This window comes from Mauremys reevesii, linkage group 2, assembly GCF_016161935.1.
Source record: "Mauremys reevesii isolate NIE-2019 linkage group 2, ASM1616193v1, whole genome shotgun sequence".
In the NCBI taxonomy this organism is placed as follows: domain Eukaryota; kingdom Metazoa; phylum Chordata; order Testudines; family Geoemydidae; genus Mauremys; species Mauremys reevesii.
The window spans coordinates 82,254,895-82,271,543 of NC_052624.1; the positions used below are offsets into that span (position 1 = coordinate 82,254,895).

Genomic DNA, 16,649 nt, shown 5'->3' on the forward strand with positions numbered 1-16,649 from the left:
TAATTTGAGGTGTTGTGTTTTTTTTAAAAAAAATAAAAAAATCTGCTCTTGAGTTTCATTAAGAGGTAATCAGCTTGAAGTGACGCACCCAGCATTATATATGATGCATTTTGCTCCAGATAAGACGGTAAAGCTACTCAGCATTCAAGAGCTCAAGACAGAATTGTAAACCAGAGGATATGGAGCTTAACAGAATTTGATTTTGTATGAGGCACCTAATTATGTTTCTGTACATATGTTAAGGGACATGCAATTTATTTAATAGCTATTAATAGAAAATGAAAATGTTGTACTGTAATCATTTAAATAAGAGGCAACATCTTAAAACACACACTCTCAAAAAATTGCTGTCTGTCAACTTTCTCCAACTAGCACTACAACCTCAGAATTAGTTGCAAAAATTACTGAAATTAAAATTCTAAATGAAAATGTAGAATTACTCATGTCACACCTAAATCCACATACACACATGGATTTTATACAAGTAACTGTATTTACCCGACATGTGAAAGACATAGGGAGAAAGTAAAGTCCTGGCCCTAATGAAGTTAATGGCAAAACTACAATTGACTTTAATAGGTCCAGGATTTCACCCATGATGGCTGGTAGTCCTAACAAAAAGGCAAGAGAAGCCAACTTTAAATGGTATTTCTATTTCAGGGAGCAGTTCTGATTATTTGAATTTGGTACATCTTCCAATTGACTTGTGTGTCCATGGTCTTTCAGAGACATGTTTTTTTTCCCCTAACAAATTAATATGAAGGTTTCATAAGAACTTCAAAATCACATTATACTTTAAATAGAAACCTCATAATAGGTGTACTAAAAATATTACAGCAAAGGTTGGCACTGCAGAGATATGAGCTAGTTAGAATCAACAAAAATCTGTGATTACAGAAAAATATACAGGCTGAAAATGGTTCTACAAGGCATCAGGTAAGATATCAAATACACTTCTATCATTATAAGCAATTAGACAGTATCTTTTTTAAAGTGTTCTTTGATGTGAGATGTGCTATTTCCATGCATAAGCAATTTAAATATGGCCATTTTACATCTGAACTTCACTTTATCATCACTTCACATATGTTTAAAAAAAAAAAGAAAGAGAGAAGGTAACATTCTTTTATTTCTCTAATCCACTATTAAGAATTTTTGAGTCCTACATTTTCTCTACAAACAAGTTGGCCACTGAAGTAGACAACAGAAAAAAAAATAGAGTATATCATATTAAAAGTAAATATAAGCTTACCTAGCAGAGTACCAGAAATTCAGTAAATAGGAAGTTTAGGCTTAGTAACTAGGTGCAGGACAATAAGAAGCCAATAGTGCTAATACATTAGATTTTATTTTGATTAGACTTTTATCCCAAACAAATTAAAATATGCAATTAATCAAAGGAAATTGGCAGGAAGTATGATTTCACATTATAAATATTGGCAAGGCAGACAAATCCTCAAAACAAAATTTAGAGAACATAGGAATTGTCATACCGAATCAGATTCGTGGTCCATTTAATCCACTTTGTTATTTCTCTGAGAATGACCAGTACCGGATGCTTCAGAGAATGATGCAAGAAATTCTACATTAGGCAAATGTGGTATAATCAGCCCCCCTATAAAGGTCTCCTCCAAATCTTGAATACTTAGAGATTGGCTTAATACCTGAAACATGAGGTTTTATAACCTTTCAGAAATGCTATGCTAGCATTAACTATTATAACTCTGGATCAGTGATACTCAGACTGCAGCTTGTGAGCCATAAGTGGCTCTTTACTGGGTCTCCGGCAGCTCTTTGGAGCATGATATTAAAACACTGTGCGATTTAATTAACCAATATAAGTTATTAACCAATCGGGATGCTTTTAATATGTTATTAACCAATTATAGTTGAAAAAAAATAATACTTGGGTCATTTTGCTGAGAGATATACAAGCTAAATATTTTCCCTGTCATACTGTTTAAATATGAATACATAGTACTATAGTAAATGAAAAATTAAAACTAGGGCTGTCAAGCAATTAAAAAAATTAATCATGCTATTAATCGTGTACATTTTGTATTCTGTGTTGTAACTGAAATCAATATATTTTAAAATTTAGAAAATGTTCCCAAAATATTTAATAAATTTCAACTGGTTAACAGTGCAATTAATCACGATTAATTTTTTTTTAGTTAATCATGTGAGTTAACTATGATTAATTGACAGCTCTAATTCAAAATACTGTGGCTCTTTTGGGTAATACTGATCACTAATTTGGCTCCTGAAGCACTGATGTCTAAGTATCACTGCTCTGGATATTCTGGTTATCCAGCTAAATCCCAATCCCTCTTTGAAACTTGATAAATTTCTGCTTTCAATGACATCATGTAGCAATGAGTTAATAGTCTAATTTCACATTGAGTGAATAAGTATTTCCTTTTATCAGTTTAGAATACGTCTTTTAATTTCATTGAATGTCCCCTTGTTTTTGTGTTATGAGACAGGGATAACAGAAGTTCCAATCTACCGCTTGTATACCATTCATCTCACTCACACACACACACCCTTGTCTCCTTTCTAAAGGAAAACAATCCCTTTATTTTTAATCTCTCTTCATATGAGAGGTTTTCCATATTCCTAATCGTTCTCACTGCCCTTCTCTGAATACCCTCTAATTCTTCAATATCCTTTTAACATGGGATGGGCAATACTGAACACAGTATTCCAGATGAGGCCATGCCACTGATTTATATAATAGCATTGTATCTTTTTCTATATTATTCTCCATTCAGTTCCTTGCACATACTAACATTGTTTTTTTTGACCACAGCTCCACATTTTGCTGAGGCTTTTCATTGAGTTTCAGATCCCTTTCCTGAGTTTATACAACGATGTAAATCCCTATAAAAGTTCACTAAAACATCTATTAGAAAGGAAAGGGGAATAAATGTCAGACAAATAGATACCAAAGTTTTAATATGACAAGTAATATCCAAAACCAAAAATAAAGTACTGTTCACACTCAAAGTATGGAATTATCTCAATCATATGTACCTCATTGTACATTACTATCTGAGCTAATAAGACAGACCTTGGCATTGCAGGAATCTAAGAACACATGGTATTTATTTTTAATTAAGCTTAATTTTGCTCAAAAAGCACCATACAGGTTTGAAATATTAAAGATAAAATTGTAGTTTGCAAGCCAAAAATACTCTTTGATCTTGAGTACCACTGAAGACATCAGGGAATACAAACACTTCTGTATTCTAAAGGAAGAAATTCCGAGCCCTGCACCTGGTTTGAGCAGCTGGGCAGATGCTTGGGAGTGAGTAAAAAGATATTACACACACACACACAGCACTACAGAGTGGTTGTGGAATTCCTACATGGAAACAGCTTTGGCCAAAGAGCTTTTATGTGACCCCACCTTCATGAAGGAGGAGGGAAAGAACAAGAGGATACATGCTGTGGCTGTCCATGCCCTGTCCCCAGATTGCTGTGCATAGAGAGTTCACGCTGAGTGAGGCATGCAACCCCCACTCCTCCGCCGGAGCATATTCATAATTTTCCCTGTTGTATGACAAAGTCAAGGTCACTATTACATTTACTATGGAGGCAGAAGATGGTTTCACAACAGAGGATTTAACAGGAATAGAGGTTATGTTCAGAATGCTGAATGAAGGATCAAATACATAGAACAGTCTTTTACAGATACCATTTCATCCTTGAGAAATTCAAGTATTCTGTCACTGAAATATAGGATCCTAACAATATAGTTCTTCATCGCCCACAAAATAACGGTGTCACACAAAATAACATACGAGAAACCACTAAATCATCACCTTCATAAAAAGACACCAACTTATTTGGGGCTATTGTATGAGACCATACTAGACAACACCAGCCATGCCATTTTAATGGGGAAGATGTACCGTTCTGCTGATTGACAGAAATGCAATGAATGTAATATGCTCCCTAGCAACAGTTCTAATTAAGTGAGTGTGCCTTTTATGAAGGTGAATTCAGCTTTGATCATGTAATTAATCAATTATAAAAATGCACCTAAAGCTCCATTTAGTAGTATAACTTTCTGAGCACAGTAGCTAAATAATTTTCAAGTTCTCCATTGCACTTGTTAGGCTCTGACTTAGAACTTTTTAGAGCCCCATTTGTTTGGATTGATGGAACTGTAGTGCAGAAACAAGAGTATATAGATTTCCAGTTTATTTACTTCCTGGAAAGACTTTTTCTGGACCAATCCATGAATCACTGTCAGAGGAGACTCATTCTGGCTAGGAAATTTTGGCCTTTTGATTGATATGTCTGCCTGCCATTTATCCAAGGCCAGTTAATAAATAAACTGCATTATGCCAGATTGTTGGAGGTGAATTGCAGAAACTAATTTTACAGGTAGGAAATGCATTTTTTGAGACATTTGGTTCGTAAAGTGAAATCCCCTCGATTAGCACAAACCCCAGTGGAACCAATAATATTAAAGTGGCTGTCTTGATTGTGCTGGAAAGATAGTCACTTTAATGTCCAGATTTGAAAATAACCATTGTACAAAGCATTAGATATTTGCGTATGTGTATGAACAACATTCATATTGCAGTTACACCTAGACATCTTCAACCAGGCCATGGACTCACTATGCTAGGCACTATACTAGTAACAGTAATTGACAATCTCTGTACTAAAGAGATTATAATCTAAGAGACAAGACACAACAAGCAAATGACACAAGTGGTTAGGGGTATATGACACTAAGGGTATGTCTACACTACAAAATTAGGTTAATTTTATAGAAGTTATCTTTAGAAAGCAATTTTATAAAGTCAATTGTGTGTCCCCATTAAGCACATTAAGTCAGCAGGGTGCGTCCTCAATACCATGGCTAGCATTGACTCACAGAGTGGTGCATTGTGGGTAGCTATCCCACAGTCCCCACTGCCCACTGGAATTCTGGGTTAAGCTCTCAATGCCTGATGGGGAAAAAAACATTGCTGCAGGTGGTTTTGGGTACATGTCGTCAGTGTCCCCTCCCTCCCTTCGTGAAAGCAACAGCAGACAATCTTTTGTGCCTTTTTTCCTGGGTTGCCCGTGCAGATGCCATAGCATGGCAAGCATGGAGCCCACTCACCGCTGCTGTTGTGAGCATAGTAAACACCTCACGCATTATCCTGTAGTATGTGCAGAATCTGGGTAAGAGTCACCAGCATGAGGATGACTGTGAGGAGGACATGGACACAGACGTTCCTGAAAGCACGGGATGTGGCAATTGAGACATCATGGCAGCAGTGCGGCAGGTTGATATAATGCAATGCCGATTCTGGGCCTGGCAAACAAGCAGAGACTGGTGGGACCGCATAGCGTTGCGGGTCATGGGATGATTCACAGTGGCTGTGAAACTTTCACATGCGTAAGGCCACTTTCCTGGAACTTTGTGAGGTATTTTCCCCACCCTGAAGCACAGGAATACCAAGATGAGAGCTGCCCTGACAGTTAAAAAGCGAGTGGCGATAGCCCTGTGGAAGCTGGCAATGTCTGACTGCTACAGGTCAGTCAGGAATCAATTTGGAATGGGCAAATATACTGTGGGAGCTGCTGTGATTCAAGTAGCCAATGCAATCACTAACCTTCTGCTAGCAAGGGGAGTGACTCTGGGAAATGTGCAAGTCATAGTGGATGGCTTTGCTGAAATGGGGTTCCCTAACTGTGGTGGGGCGATAGACGGAATGCATATCCCTATCTTGGCACCAGCCCTCCAGTACATAAATCACAAGGGGTACTTCTCAATGGTGCTGCAAGCACTGATGTACACAAGTGATATTTCACCGACATCATTGTGAGATTGCCGGGAAAGGTGCAGGTCATTCGCATCTTTAGGAACTCTAGGCTGTTCGAGCAGCTGCAAAGAAGGGACTTTCTTCCCAGACCAGAAAATTACTGTTGGGGATGTTGAAATGCCAATAGTTTTCCTTGGAGACCCAGCCTACACCTTGCTCCCATGGCTCATGAAGCCATACACAGGCAGCCTGGACAGTAGTAAGGAGCAGTTCAACTATAGGCTGAGCAAGTGCAGAATGGTGGTAGAATGTGCCTTTGGACATTTAAAAGCTCGCTGGCACTGTTTGCTGACTAGGTTAGACCTCAGTGCAACCAGTATTCCCATTGTTATCGCTGCTTGCTGTGTGCTCCATAATATCTGAGAGACTAAGGGGGCGATGTTTATGGCAGGGTGGGAGGTTGAGGCAAGTTGCCTGGCAGCTGATTTTGAGCAGTCAGACACTAGGGCGATTAGAACAACACAGCTAGGCACGCTGCACATCAGAGGGGCTTTGAAAAAGGCCGCCGGCGAGTGTTGGGGGGCGGTTCCTCCCTCCCCACAAGCCTGGGAACTGAGCAGGTTGGAGCTGGGTCACTCCACTTCTTGCAGGAAGTGGCCAGCCCCCCCCGCCGCCCACTGCCCCCCATGGAGGCCTGGGGCAGGGCCCCACACAGCCCCCCTGCAGAGGCCTGGGGCTACGTAGGGAACCACAATAGCTAGGGACGGCCCCGAATACAGCAGTCGATTTTAAGAGCCCTTTAGGTCGACAGAATGGGGTTGGTTGTGTAGACACATTGCTTATAAAATCAACCTGACGTGGCTAAATTTGACCTAACCACATAGTGTAGACCAAGGCTAACAAACATACAAAGTTTTGCACACAGTAGCCATTTGCCTCAGACTTAGCCAATCAGTAACAGAAATCACAACTCATCACCTCCCTAACCATTGTCAGATGGCAGTTTTCTGTATGCATCATGCAAGTAAATTAGTTTTGAAGAGGGACTTGAAGGAAGATAAGGTGGTGGCTTTACAGATTTTGATGGGAGTTTTTTTCCCCTCATACATAAGGGGTAGCATGGGAGAAAACACAAAGCTGCCCATGGGAAAGTGGACAAGTATACAGTCAAGTTGGTGGAGAAATAGTCTATGGAAGAATTTGAAATTTGGGGAAAGAAGTTGGTATTTGATACAGTGGAAGAGGTAGAGCCAAAGGAGGGACTTAAAAACATGGGTGATATAGTCAGAGCCATGAATGCGAAAGATGATCTTAGCAGCTGCATTTTGAGTGGACTGAGGTGGGAGGTTGGAGATGTTAAGGCCAGAGAGGAGGCAACTGCAGTAAATTAATATTTATGGTTTTCTTTCAACCCACAAAGATGCAATTGCCTGTACTGAATGAGATTTAACAAAAAAGAAGAGTGTTCCCCTTCTTTCAGATAAGGTTACAATATTGCTCTATCATTCCATTTTGCTAGGATAACATGAAAGCATGTTGTTCTCCCCTTCGCGCCCCCAAAAAAGAATGAAGACTGACTTCTCCCCCTGTCATTCTTTCCGGGAGAGAAGTCCATTGCTGAATAAGCAAGAGAAGGCACTGCAAAGAAACCTGCAATGTGGACAACAAAAACAAGGATATGAGCCTCCTCAAATCCCTGGAGGACTTGAATCTGGAGGTAGGAATATGCGAATGACTCTCTTGCAGCTGCAGCCCCTAGATGTTTAAGGGCCAGTTTTAGAACCCATACTCACAAGAAAAACTTCAACTGGAAAAATCTGGAAAGATAACTAAAGAAAAAATTACACAGAGAGAAGGATGCTTTGGATTGGCAACAGCCACTCTGTGAGAAGATCCATTAACAAGGAGACAAAATTAGCCTACACATTTTCAAGAGCTGCTTCCATTTATTGCTATTTTACAAGTCTGAAAAAACTGACAATAAAACACTTTTTCTATTTGAATCTACTCAATTTCTGAACTACATTCTGAAACGAAAACAAACAGGAAACCAATTTACTGACTTGGGTCTAATCAATAAAGTGAGTTAAAATTAACTGGAAGAAGTGCAGTGATTTCAGGGACAAGAACATCAATTTTTTCTGAATACGAATATTTGATAGCATTCAAATATTAGCATATATCAGCACACTAAAGACATAAGTGCAATATATAGTTCCACAGTAAACCTCTGCCTAGTCTGTTTCAATTTAAGATTCAAATTGAATGAGAACCTATTTTTTCTTATATTTCTTTTTTGTGTTTGAGTGACCTCTGGTGGATGTTTGTACAACAAACACAAATTGTTCTTTGAGGGTGGCCTTGAATACTGAACTTTGCAAACTTTTATCAAAAGGTACTGAACTCCTCAAACAAGTAACAGAGAGACTTTGTGCATATAGAAATTTAGAAGGGATGATTTTTTTTCTCCTTCTCAATGTGTGCATGAGTGTAACGTTTGGGAAATGTGCCAGACTGACAATCTGCACACTGAAATCCTCTATTCACTAAATACACACACACACACACAGACAATATTATCCCACCCAGGTGAATCAACCTTATCCTGAAGGGACTATTTCTAAGAGTAAGGAGATAGATTAAGTCTCTACCCCCATTCAGGGCTTGATCCTGCTCCTATTCAAGCCAATGAAAAAGCCCACCTTGACTTTAACCACATGGATTCAAGCTCTTAAGACCTTGGCCTCTCGGCAAAGATTGTCAAAACAAGTACTAACCAGGGCCACCAGTGTTAGGTTTTGTGATGTGGATAATCATTCTCTGGGAACTGGACTGAGACCAGTCATTTCACATTAGGCATAGTTTAGATCCCCCAAGATGTTCTGGCTGGCTTCAGCCTGTTGTGACACCCCAGCATGCAACTTGCTTCATCAAGACAGCTATCTCAGAGTTCTAACTGAAGCATTAACTGGCTCATACGGAGACAAGGGGCATTATTTTTTAATACAATTCAGAGTGCAATTTTGAAAGGATTATTTTTAATATCTCAAGGGCATAGAATTATCATCAAACATCTCAAAACTGTGCCTTACGCTTCAGAAAACATCACTCAACCACAGCATGAATTTGTGGTTACATCTGAACCACAGAGCCCTGCTGGTATGTGCACTCAGCTCACATGGTATCAGTGCAGGAGCTAGCCAATGTCAGTTTGAGAAAAATAAACCAAAAATTCCCACTATTAAAAAATATATATTTTAAAAAGTTACTGGTATTTATGTTCTTCGAAGTCAGACTGTCCAGCTTTGACACTGCTGTGATGACTCAATAGGCACCACAGCAGGCACCGCTTAGAGCTCTGCAGGTCTAAAGTTCTCTGACAGCTCCTTCCTACTCTTCCTCTGCTGAGCCAACCTTACTTTGGAAAGTCAACCAGTGCTTCATACAGTTTAAAATGATTTTAAAATGTATATATTTACAGATTACTTTGAAGACATCAAAATGTTTGCACTGGATTCTGCTAGGATGGGTCAACTGTCTGGTCTCACAATATGTTTATTAAAGCTCAACAATACTTTTAATCTGTAGGTGATTGAAAATAAAATTCTTCGTTGGAAAAACTTATTTAGAATAAACTATCATTAGGGCTACAGTAGCTAACCTCTTATGAACAATCTTGTACATACAATCTGGAGACGAACGTTCACATAGGACACATTTTCCCAGCTAGTCTATCAGAAATATTAAAAATTATCTGATCCAGATACCAGATGCCTCTGGAAATGACAGTGACAATAGCTCTTCAGTTTGAATGTGCCCCAGATAAGTGTTTGGACCCAGGACAAACTACTGAACGGTTGCTGTTTGGAATTCATCCATACTCTCAAATGTATGGGCTTTTTGAATTCACCAGAATGGGACATAGTCTGGACAAAAAGTAGTATTAGCTCAGTGCAACAACTGTTCAATTTCTTCCTTTAAAACCACTTAATGGAAGTATGTTTCATGAGTGTTTGTTATTCCACACTTTAGATGGGATAACATATCTGCTATACTAATTATTGGGAAATGGCTAGCCATATGTGTTTTCATTAATAATCTACTGGATGTAAAGATTTCCTAGGCAAATACTTGAAACCAAAAACTGTATGTGTATCTTGGAACTATCCTTTAATGTCTCTGGTTTCATTAAAATAATATCAGAAAACATTGCCATATCTGAGAGAAAAGTTAAAAGTGACACTGACGTTGCAACCTGGAATTCAGGTAGAATGCAGTTGGTAACAGTGCAAGCTTTTGAAGTAATCTAGAGTCTTTTCCCCTATTTCTGATGTGTTATTTTAAAAAAAATATTGCCAGGAATTGTAGAATAAGATTCCAAATTACCCAGTAGAATTCTCATCTTTCTCAGAAGACAAACACATGTCACAAAATGCTATATGAAGAGAATTATTATAATTTATAGATAATAATGAAATGATTAGGCAAAATGTTCTGTATGGTGCATCCAGAAGAATGCACCTGAAACAAAAAAAATAAACTATGAAAACTGCAGTGCTAGATATGTAGTTAGCTATTGATTAACCAATGAATGTGTGTGCCTAAAGTGCTAAAACTCTCTCCTGAAGGCAGATCTGTATAATGAGGATGTGTATTTGTGTTAGGAGAAATTTTAGCAGCTGTGCTGTTCATGTGCTGATGTCCACTGAATAATAGGAGCTATGCATGAAAATTTCTTCAATTGTTGAATTTCACTGTTTTTGTAGAAATCAAATCAACCTTAAAACACTTTAGATAAACATGAATGATTGGCTCCCACCAAGTTCAGGAGTTTTATGTACATGTGCCATATGCAAATGGTAAAATAAGAATGAAATGTATGTGTTTAACCAGTCTTCTGATTAAGTCATGTCAGCTATCCATCAGTATGTAAAAATTTGTACAGGATTCAAAAATGTAAATGGTATGGAATAAAAACATTTGTTTGTTCTCCATACTAAATGATGAGTCCCATCCCTACATCCTTTTTCCAGAATTTAGTTATCAAATTTATTTTGTTTTCTTTAAAACAATAGTAATAATAATCACCCTTGAGGATAACTGACTATACAGAAATCCATCATATATTTTTATATTATTCCAAACTTCAGTAAAGAAGTATTGTGATAGCCTAGTAACAAATACCTGCAAAACTGAGCTTATGAAAAAGGCTGTAAATATTGCAGTTCTGCCAAAATATATTTGGAACAACCACAAATATAGCATAAATATATTACAACCTGGATGTATACATTTAGCTAATAGCATGCACTATGTGCCCTTTTTCACATTTGGTGGGGAAATAAAGCAGCGTTCAATAAAAGTTGTGAAAATTTCTGAATAAATATATCAATAGTCTTCTGAATTTTTGGCAACTTAAATAATCAAAAGGTAAGTTACCTCCGTAACAGGTACATTTTCTTTAAGTTCAGTTGTATGCAATGCCAGTAAAGCAATCACTCTGGCTACTTTGGCACGTCTGTGAATTAAATACATTTGTTAGTGTCATGAAAAAAAAAAAAACAAGTTCAAGATCCTACTTTATTTATAATGGTGTATTGTACAGAGTACACAGAGTATATATGTTAAGTGTATGCCGTTTTGAAGCATAATTTTACATTAGCAAAAGCCCAGAATTTTTTCTTAGACACTTTATCCATTGCCCTTTAAAACAGGATTTTATTTCAGTAGCTCACTTGATTATGACTTAGGCAATTACCTGTGCAAAATGTAATGATTCTCCCCTTCGTACAATAAAGTGTATGTCAGTATGAGTATTATCTAAATTATTCATTAATCACACTCATCTACATTTATTTAAAATACAGAAAAGCCCTCATAAGTCATTTTAAATCTTTGATTCCAGTTATCAAAATAGATTCCACTGCCAAAAAGGAAGAGCATATCAGAAAATTAACTTTAGATAAGAGTTAAAACTACCTTTTAAATTTTAAAAATAAGGAATAAAAAATAAAAGTCAAGCTTTCTATAAAATAACCAGCAGAGGGCATTATTCCATTATAATTATTGACAAGTTTGCTTCAAAGAAAGTCTCTGTCATTATGGACTTATACCTTAGTTATAGCAGGGATCAGTTTGTTTGGGAATTTTTAATACACTACATCATAAACTACATTACAGAATTTGTAGATGTAATTTCAGATCCTTTATTTATTCTACTCAGTTTTGCATATTATTGTTGAGAAAAAAATTATTTTCCTGAATAAATCTAACAGCACATCAAATTTGTAAAAGAAATTGAGAAATAAATTAAGTTCTTCCTTTATCTAAATATCATTAATTAAATCTAATGAGGCAACCTTAGAATACATTTATTTATTTTATTTTTAAAATAAGTAAAATCACCACGTTAAAACTGGGAGTGGCTAAAATGTAATGGATCTTATTAGGCTTGAGGTACTGAAGAAATTCAAATCACTACACATACCACTATATTGTGTAATATCTGCGGTCATTCCTCTTTCAAGGTAAACCATAGCAGATGCTTAAGTATGCCCTGTAAAATATTCAGCAACAATCAGCATTTGAATAAATTCATTTGTAAGAAGTTGTTTGTTACTTACATATCCCAATTTGGAGCTGCCCGCAACTGTTGTATTAACAATGGGAACTGGAATAAGGAATAGATAAATACACATTTTTTTTTCCTCAAAAATTCTCTGTTCATGTATAAGAATAAAGATATAATGAAAATACATATTGGTTTTTTTTAAAATATCTTATTTTGTACTAGGACTACAAAAGACCTTGGGTGCTGTTCAAAACCCATTGATTCAAAAGGATGTACTGACAGTTTGGAAAAAGTCTTCAAATTTTACGTTCCTATCATTTAAAAAAAAATTTTTTTTTGAAGCTTTGCTTAAAAATATATTCCCAGATAAAAATAAATATATACTAGGAAAATTGTGATTGCCCACACACACACACAAAGGTAAACAGACTAGTGATAAAAATTCGAAATGGCTATTCATCTGAACTAAACAAACCAACCAATCAGCCTACAAATTCTCTGTTACTCTGCAATACAATTGTTTTGGCTAATATCAAGTCTAGTATCAACTGAGTGTTCAACACACCATCTGGCAGGACTGTTTCCAGCCCTCTCCCAGGCTCTATGATCTAATATGTCTCTGTCTCCAACTGTTATGATCTTATTTTGTCTAATGCATGTGTGGGGAAAACTCTGCCCTTATTACTCCACTATAATTGCAATTACTTTATTGAGGGCAGAATTTGACTTCAGTGGAGTTAGTGGCACACTAAATAAGGGGAAATTACGCCATGATTGAAATTGGCCTTCAGTCAAAGAAAATAAACTGAAGAAAAAAAAATCTCAAAATTCAAAGCTATAAACGTTTTAAAATGCAGCTTGTTATATTATAATTCTGAGGGTGTACAAATCACTTCCATAGCTAAAATACAAAGAAGGGAAGTGCAAGTTTTTGCTATTTTTGCATACCTAAGACTGAAAAATGAAGTAAGCCACCACCCACAGACCAGCAAAACTAATTGCCACATACAGTTTGTTTCCTTAATGGTTGTACATGCTTTAGAAAACATGTTCACCATCTATAAAGGTATGGTTAAGGAGGATTGTCTAACATTTTCATATGCACATTTTTTTCCAAAAGCAGTTTTCTATGTTACAGCTTTTATAAATAAAAATGTATAGCATCTTATAACATTTTGAGGTGCTATTAATGCTGGAGATAGTTTAAATAATTATTTAATTAACTCTAACGTAGTGAATCATAAGAAAAATTCATCTGGAGTCTAAAAGACAGACAATGCTCCATAACTTCTTTTCAAGAAACCTAATTGGTACATTTCATTGCTTTGTCCTTAATTGGCTGTACTGCATGTGTCTTAAAATAGAAGTAAAGGGCACCATTGCTAAAGGCAGCTGACTTTTGCTGCAATGGCTGGTATGTGAACCATGTTGACTCTCCGGGAACCTTACTACTTACCAGCTGTGAGCTGATTAACCTGGTTGCTACTTCCTTGTGGCCAGCTACAGTGCACAAATAGCATAGCAAATTCAATTTAGCTCGCGTTGCCCCTGTGTTCTTCTCAGTGGAGTCAATCAATGAGCACATTTGTTGCAAAAAGTCATTCCAGTCCATTTCTTTCAGAGATGATAGCTTCTCAACTGTACACAAAAAATGTCAGCAACTGTTTAAAGATTATGAATTGCCATCTTTGATTTTACTTTTAAATACTAAAATATAGTTATGTCCACATGAACCAAAGTAATTTTAAAACTTTTGGATCCAATCACATCTTTGATATTTACAACAATATTAAGGCAAAGAATTTAACTATTTTATTAGAATACAATTATGAGAATTATCAAAAAAGACCAAGAGAAAAAAGGGGGTACAACACATAACAGATGTCGATAAGTATACAAAACTATTTTCAAAGAGCAAAATCCATTAGGTTCTTATTCACAGTTTTGATTTGGTCCTTGCTTAGCTAAACCCACACTGCCTTCCCATGGATTAAAGGAAGAGATATTGTCCTCATTCATTCTTTAGTTTTTAATCAGTCGTCGTCAATGGGAGTTTACCAGAGCAACGATAAAAGCAAAAATTAAGTAAAAGCCTGAGGAATTTGCTCAGAATCACAACTTATTTGAAGCATGTGTGCAGGTCTGTATCTGCTTAAATAGTTGTAGCTTCAGGGCCTAAGTGACTTAAACAAGAGAGTCAGATCACAGCTGGGATAAGAATTAATTTCATGACTCCCAATCCATTACTCACAACATGTCTACAAGGAAAGCCATAAATATTCAATCAATCCATAGAGCTAAGTAATCCTGTCTATTCTTTCTTGCACCTCTAAAAAATTTTTTTTTTTTAAAAAACAGTATCCAGACATTTTCCTAGTGAAGGTGTTGATTGTTCTTGGCAATATTTAAGGCAGGCCTGCACAACAGGCAAGCGGCAGGGTGAGGCTGCCGGTTCACCCCCTGCCCAGGGGGGGCCCCCACCTCACAGCCCCGCCACACTCCAACTGCCCTAACAGACAAAAGTACACGTGTCTCTGTCTCCCGGCCCCGCCGCCTGGCGTACAGCATGTGCGTCACTTCTGGTGCCTGCTACCGAACGAGGGGAGGGGTTCCCGGCTTGGGCTCAAGCCACAGTTTGGGGTGGGGGGGAGGGGAGGGGAGACTGGGCCAAGACTCCCCTCAACCTCTCCCTTTGTGCTGGTTGCTCCCAGGGCGGCCTCCGTAGCGATGGGGGGCAGTGCCGTAACAAGGGCGAGGGGCGCAGAAAGTGGCGGAGGAAAAAAAAAAGCCGCTGGCACGGAGATATTTATAACCCGGGTGATCTCTCCCCCCCACCCCACCTGCCTCCCCCTCCGCATCTCCCCTGAGTGTCCCCCAGCCCCGACTTGCTCCCCCTGCACCTTCCTGGCCCCAGAGCAAAGAGTCCCTATCTCTCCTCTGCAGCCCCATGCTGCCTCCCTGCAGCAACTGCTGCCGCAGGGTCCTAGTGCCCCCATCTCAATGCCAGGGCAGACTGACTCTGAGCCTGACCATCCCCCTCAGACCCTTTCATTTTCTAATGGGACCCTCCAGCAGCACAGCCCCCGCAGTCACCGCTCCTGCCCCACGCTTGACGAGGAGGCAGCCCCATCCCTCACCCCCAGAGAGGCTACAGTCAGGGGCAACAGCAGGGGAGGAGGCGCACGCTGGCACCCACCATGGGGGAGGCAAGGGAGATTCCTGGACCTGAGAGGGGCCCTAGAAGCACATGCGGTGACAGTGGTGGGGATGAGTGTGCTGCTGGGGGGCAGGAAAGGGGATCTCCTCCCCCAGAGCTTGCTGCTGCCAGCAGGAAAAGGGCTGGGGGGAATCCTCCTCTCTGGCCCCTGTCCCGGAGCAGCCTGCCTACACCCCAAACTCATCCCCAGCCCTGGCCCACCCCAGAGCCCACATCCCCAGCCAAAGCTTTCACCCCCCACTGCACCCTCAACCCTCTACCCTAGTCCTGAGCCTCTCCAGCACCCCAAACACCTTATCCCCTGTCCCAGCCAGAGCCCTCACCCCCCACATTCCTACTCTCGCCCTCAGCCCCTCTCACACCCCAAACTTTCCTTTTCGGCCCACAGCTGTTTCAGCGGGTTGGCACTGGGGAAGGAGGGTTTGTTTCCACACGGGGCGGGCGGCGCTTGGGGGGGAGAGGGGGAGAGGTGTTCGGCCCTCAGCTGTTTTCTTTGGAGTAATATGGCCCTCGCCGCTTTACGAGTTGTGCAGGCCTGGTTTAAGGGGACTAATTCTTGTCTGTCTTACTTAAATTTTACACTGGGACAACTCCACTAACTTCAAAGAAGGCGCTCCTGATTTACACCAGCATAAGCAGGGAGACAATCAGACTTTGGGTATTTATTTTAACCTTGATTCTCATCTTTGAAAAGGAAAAGTTTAGCCCTCAGTGTTGGTATTCAGCATCAGGCTAAGCGTCTTTTTTACAAGATATTCTAACACTAGCCAAACAGTTGTTTGCCAGCAAAAATTAAAAAGCTGCAAACTATGCTAGTTTTATAGCCACAAACACAATCTTCCAGTTGTTAAATAAATTATATCCCTTGTATAGCAAATGACACTGGAATCCATTTGGAATGTGGATCAAGCTTTTCAGCTCCATAGTCAACAGTTTCAAAGTCGGATGCCTAAAGGCAGGTACCTCAATCTACATTTGGACACCTAAATAAGCAGTCTAGAATCCAAAAGCTATTAAGAACCTATTGTTCCCTTTGAAGACAATGAAAGTTGTTTGTGCTAAACACCTCTGAACAGCAGATCACTTATTT

General features: G+C 38.9%; 1 protein-coding gene across 11 annotated transcripts in view; it reads right to left on the minus strand.

Moving 5' to 3' along the window:
* Positions 1–16,649, minus strand: part of ULK4 (unc-51 like kinase 4) — a 425,848-nt gene that overhangs the window by 362,381 nt on the left and 46,818 nt on the right. For all 11 annotated transcript variants that reach the window (XR_005594699.1, XM_039526400.1, XM_039526397.1 and 8 more), the window contains exons 15-17: positions 13,799–13,980; positions 12,395–12,441; positions 11,211–11,289 (exon numbers count right to left, since the gene is read on the minus strand). Coding sequence is in view for 10 of the 11 variants with exons in the window: in XM_039526400.1 (XP_039382334.1) it covers positions 11,211–11,289; positions 12,395–12,441; positions 13,799–13,980 (308 nt within the window). In the remaining variant the exon portion in view is untranslated. The remainder of the gene's footprint in view (positions 1–11,210; positions 11,290–12,394; positions 12,442–13,798; positions 13,981–16,649) is intronic.